The following is a 5,865-nucleotide window of genomic DNA, read 5'->3' on the forward strand; positions in this document are numbered from 1 at the left end:
CACGCACGCACGCACGCACACACACACACACACACACACACACACACACACACGCACGCACGCACGCACGCACGCACGCACACGCACAGACACACACACTGAAGAAAAGACTGGCATGTACTCCTCTTACGAGTTGATCAACACTATCATATTCTGCACATAAAGCCACAGCATCAACAAAGACTTTTGATCAAATCAAACCCAGCTTAGATCTGAGATAAAGAGACCAACATTCCTGGAGTCTTCTGTTTGAAGCACACAACAGAGTGGACAAAACATGTGATTTTTTTTTTATATTACAAATAACACATGTTCAATCAAAAAGCTTGAAAGAGAAGAGGATTTAAAGTTCTGAGTTTTATCTGGGGATAAAATGAAGTTTTTTTTTCTTTCCAGATAAATGTGACATTTGTAATGGACATTAGAATCAATTGTATCTCAGCTCAAAATTTTCATTTTATCTACTGATTAAAGTCAGACAGACTAGTTTGCAATCTGTTATAAACAAATCCCATCTTCATGAAACATAAAAAAATTGTTATGCATTTTCTCATTCAGCTTATTTGAAAATGTTTTTTCTAAAAATAAAATGATCCTGAACACAAAGACCAAATCTTTGGTCTGTAATTTGTTTCATTTCTATCTTTATATATAGAGTCAACGTTTTTAGTGTCTGTACTGATCCAAGCCCATTATATCTAGAACACATACACAAATATAGAATTTACAGCCAGCACCAAACTTTAAGGCAGAGGTTCTCAAACTGGGGTCCCAGGACCTTCAGAGGTCCACGAGAGGTATCTTGGGGGTCCTCAAAAAAAAATTCACTAAATTGTTATTTTGGTTTTTATTTTTAAAAATGTATGGAGAACAATGAACTAATAAAACAAACATAATTAACTAAATAAAAAATATATATTCCCATGGAATTTAGGGGTTGAAATGACAGGAAATTATCTTTTAAAACAGCACAGGGTTTCTAAGGGGGCCCCTGGAATTTTTCACCCTTGTAAGGGGTCCCCAGAGCCAATAAGTTTGAGAACCTCTGCTGTAAGGAAACTGGGACAGGGACGTGTTTACCATCGTGATCCTAAAGCTTCCTCTTAGTTCAACTTTTACCTTTTAACAACAAAATACATGTATGTGTGTGAGTGTGTGTGTTCTAGCATTTTTCCAAAGAAAAACTACCTTGTAGGGACCCACTGTATCTTATGGGGCCAAGGCTGGGCATCATAAGTTGAAGTGCTATTTTTGGGTTGGGGTTTAAGTTTAGGGTAAAGATCAGAGTTAGGCTATAGAAATGAATGAGACATGAACTCAAGTCAATGCAAAGTCCCTATAAAGATAGAAAGAAGCAGTATGTGTGTGTCTTGATACACTTATCTGTCACGTTAATCTGCTGACTGAATCCTCCAGAATATTACTTGAGAATTTTAAAACCTTTTGTGTTTTTTGTTGCCTTTGTCATTTTTTTTTGAGTATGTCGCCAGCATCAAATTTTTAATTAATTCTGTTTAAATGCAATGACACTTTATGAAGACAGAGGAAACCATTTTATTTGAACATGTTGAACATGTTTGAGGCTTTAATAAATAAGCAAATTACAGAAGTTTCATAGATTTTCAGCTTTGAAACAAATTGAAAAGAATAACAGAGAAACCCAACAAACCCGGCTCTGTAAGTGAAAATAACTCACTTACCTGGAGTTCAGTTGCATCTTCTCTGCTTCCCACTGGGCTTGCAGCCCCATGGTCTCCTTCAGTTTGTCCTTCAGCTGCTTCTCCAGCACTGACACCTCCACGCCACCGCAGGCGCTCTCTCCTGTTCCTCCGGCCTTAAAGTTCACACAAGCTCCGTGTAGCTGCAGCCGAACAGCGACGCACTCACTGCGCATGTCACACAGAGTTCTGTTGAAAACATACAGTAAATGTTATTAAACTTTTTGACATTTTGGTTTCATTCATGGGTTTTGAGCCAGTGGCTGAAAATGTGCTCATATTTTAAAAAGATGGATGACTTTAATGAATCAATCCTTTATTGGGGGAAATGTTGAAGTGTTGTCAAGTTCAGTACAGTTTCTGATCTGACAAATCTGTCCATATCAGCAATAACTAATACAGCAAACTGCTCCTCAGTTGTTATTGTAGTTCCATGTTAGAGTTTTTTCCTCGGGTCATGAGCTTTCTCTTGATGGATGATTTTAGCAGTGAATTCAGACACTTTGACCCATCTGTCCCCGCTGAGAGAACGATAAGCAGGAGGACCGGTAACCCTGATGACCTGCTCCACTTTGATCCTTCCATGAAAGATGTATAGTTGCTGCGGTCATGGGAGAGATCGGGGTTCTCGTGGTATCCTGTGTCGCCAGAGAATTTCCTGGCATTGTGCCTCACTCACCTGTCAGTGAAAGTTCTTAGCTGGGTGAAAGTGCTCCGCAGGGAGGCGGCCTGGCGCCACAGTGCTCTGAGACGAGCCTGTTCACGGCTCGACCGGGAGGCGCACGTCTGCAGACACGAGCACAAAACAGTCTGCTTTACAGAGGAGAGGAGAGGAGACTGAGGTTCTTCACAACAAACTGCATTTTATTGGGATCCCAAACAACACTCAAGAGCTTGAACTTCACTGATAAACATACAAATAATTGTATTTCCCTGAGTTCACAGATGTAGTCCATTTACACCATGAAAGCTGGGTTGTTTGCACAGAGTTCCTTTCACCTCAGCAGCTGCAGTGTTTTCACAGGAAACAACAATTAAAAAAAGAACAGGGAATGAGGGTGAATTCACAAAACTAGCTATGAATGGAATTCCTGCTCTGTGTGAACTCTACAAGAGTTTAATTGCAGTGTTACTGTGCAGAAAGGGACAAACTTGAGCTTTTCATGACTGCCATTCTGGTTTGAGTCTTTCGTGTGTGTGTTTTGTTCCCCACCTCTCGCTGTCTGCGCAGACAGTTACCGCGCAGCTCACTCTCCTGTCGGGCCCTCCATAAGCTCTCTGTGAGCTCCTTGTTGACAGTGGCAGATTGATCGAGTTGTTCCCGGAGGACAGAGTTCACTTGGCTGAGGCTGGCACTCCTGCGAAACACCAAGTTTTGTTCAAACTACGAAACGGTCTTGATGTTCTCCTCCTACAAAAGCTCCATAAAGCTAGAACATGGCTCGCACGCCTGCAGTACGCGGAGCCCACCCGTGCGTGGCACTTTTGCAATATGTGTTTTAATTTAGGTTTAGTGTGAGACATATGTGCTGGGAGTTATTTACAAAATGTTTACAACATCATTCTCTCCCTCAACACTCTGTTGTGATACAGTAAAACATGTCATCTGCTGGAGACACAGCCAAACCCACACTTGCCTGTGTGGGATGATTTCATGTTTAAAGAGAAGATGTGAAGAATAAAGTACTCAGTATTACCAACATGTAACTGTTAGATGTGCTTTTTTTTTCTTCAGTAACTTTCATTTCTGTGTGTGTGGACAGTGGGCATGAGAAACAAGTAAATATAAATTTTGGCAATAATTTTCTGATCCAAGTTTCTACAGTGGACTATTTCAAACACAAATGTCTGATGGTATAAATTATAGAGACAGGAATTGAGTCAGGTTTGATGTGAAGATCTATTAAATTGTTATGGGGGAAAACTCTTTAAGTTTTCCTCACAAATCGTATGCAGTGTTTATCTTCCAAAAGACAGGAGACTGAAGAAAAAAGGCTAAAAAAAACTAATTGTTTTCATGTAAAAGAAGCAGCACAAGTTTCTTTAAGTGTTTGACAAACTGCACAGCAAACTGACCTCCTCTGCTCCTCCTGCAGCTGAGCTGACTGTTTCTGGATAACCGTGTTCAGATCCTCTTCAGCATGCTTCTGCCGCTCAGCTGAGTCCAGGTGAGCCTGCATCTGACACCCCCAACACAGACATGCACAGATTATCATAATTATTATTTCATCTGGACATGAATTGACTGGCATTAATTCCTACAGCCTAACCCTGACCCTTTACCCTAAACCTAACCTCACAGGTACATACCTGACCCTAAACCTAACCTAAACTAATTCACACCTTAGTGCTGAACCTATGACGGCCTTTTTTCTCTTGTGTGGACCAGGCACACATACTCTTTTTCACGGATGGTATCACTAACAGTGAGATATGAGGCAGCAGAAGATGAGCCTTTCACTGACATTTGAGGATAATAATTACTGTGTAAATTATTAAGCTCTGCTCACTGCAGTCGACAAAGACAAGAATAATACTGGATCAACTTGCAGTATACGGTGCGTACCATTATTACCTACATGAAGTCTGTATTTTTCCATATTAAGCATTTCGTGAGGTAAATTTTATAGATTTTCCTGCTCTGAATGTCAAACCTCTTACATCAGGGGTTCCCAACCTTTTTAGACTTGTGTACCCCCTGAGCTATTTTGTCACACCACTAGAACCCCCTCTGTCAAATGTAATGATGATTCTCCAAAACTACAATGTACAACAACTGATTATTAAATTTAAATTATTTATTTAACCCTAGAACATTTAATTCTCAGGCATTTCATTCTTTTCAACACAAATTAAACATAAAGATAAATATGTTGTCTTGAAAGTGAATAAGTAATTAAATAAAGATTAAAGTGTACAGATATACAGGAAGCAGCATCCAAAACACATTGTATTGTCCAAAATACATCAGAAACTCACCCAAACAAGCAAATTCAGTGAGATTCCACGTTTTATACTGGATTTAATTTTGTTTTGTCAATTCCACAATTCTGTCTCAGGAATCATAGGGACTTATACATCCCAGTCCTATTTTTATTCATTTCTTAACACACCTGGGAAATTTTTCCACCTACCCCATGTAATATGCTCACGTACTACTATGGGTACACGTACCCCTGGTTGGGAACCACTGTCTTACATGACTGCTCCTCACTAATGTGTTAACTGTTACAAGTATTATATCATTTCATATTTTGATTTGGAAAAAATGAAAACTTAAGTAGCCGGTTTTAGACATATTAATGTATTAACTTTTATTATTTTAGGTTTGAGGAGCAAACCTGCCTTTCAGTTTATGTAGGAGGATCAGCTGACATTATTAATGTATAAAAACACTGATTTGTTAATGTTTAATGGATATCTGCACACACCAACAGTCTCGTCTTTTCACACTCTGACGTCTTCTCTAACACCTTCTCCTCCAGTTCTCCGCACCTCCTTTTATACCGAAGAACCTAAAATAAAGAACATCACAGGCAACAATCAGACAAATGCACTTCAGTGTCAGAACACTGAGATCAGTTTTAGCCACCTTCGTCTGTAACTTCAGAACAAGTTGGGCCTGTCGCTTCTGGGCCTCCTGGAAGACCTGCAGTTTTTGTCTGTAGTCTTTCTCTGTGTTCTGTAACAGCATGGATCCAGGTGGTACACTGTCCTGATCCAAGTCCACAGCTGACTGAGACATCATCTGATCCAGCTGGAACGAGTGATAAAGTTGCTTCAGTAAATTTTACTAAAAAAACAACAGCAAATTAAGAAAAGCATTGATTCATTTCTGTGCTCTTTTCAACCCTATTTCTTATCAGGATATTTCAGCCACTTCGATTAAAGTGTGGTTAGAGAATATATACGTAACCATCAATCAAGTGACAGGTGACACGCCCCCTTTTCGGGGGGGCGGGCGGGGGGAGGGGGGCATCCGTCATGTCCATATATGGTCAACTTCCGGTGACTTCCGTTCTCTTTTGATTGACCGTAAGTAACCCTAACCCCCCTTCACCCCTTCACCCCCCTTCACCCTGACTTATAGTAACCCTTCACCCACAACCTTTGACTTATAGTAACCTTAGATTTCATCAGATACCTT

The 5,865-nt window shown here is 40.1% G+C and overlaps 1 protein-coding gene across 2 annotated transcripts in view; it reads right to left on the reverse strand.

Annotated features, from left to right (window-relative positions):
- LOC106519381 (rootletin) overlaps positions 1-5,865 on the reverse strand; it is a gene marked incomplete at its 3' end in the record, with an annotated part of 47,526 nt that overhangs the window by 13,683 nt on the left and 27,978 nt on the right. For both annotated transcript variants that reach the window (XM_014011019.1, XM_014011018.1), the window contains 6 exon segments: positions 1,701-1,907; positions 2,398-2,504; positions 2,932-3,076; positions 3,795-3,898; positions 5,150-5,233; positions 5,311-5,475. In XM_014011019.1, coding sequence (XP_013866473.1) covers positions 1,701-1,907; positions 2,398-2,504; positions 2,932-3,076; positions 3,795-3,898; positions 5,150-5,233; positions 5,311-5,475 — 812 coding nt within the window.

Source organism: Austrofundulus limnaeus, unplaced genomic scaffold (assembly GCF_001266775.1).
Source record: "Austrofundulus limnaeus strain Quisiro unplaced genomic scaffold, Austrofundulus_limnaeus-1.0 Scaffold76, whole genome shotgun sequence".
Taxonomy (NCBI): Eukaryota; Metazoa; Chordata; class Actinopteri; order Cyprinodontiformes; family Rivulidae; genus Austrofundulus; species Austrofundulus limnaeus.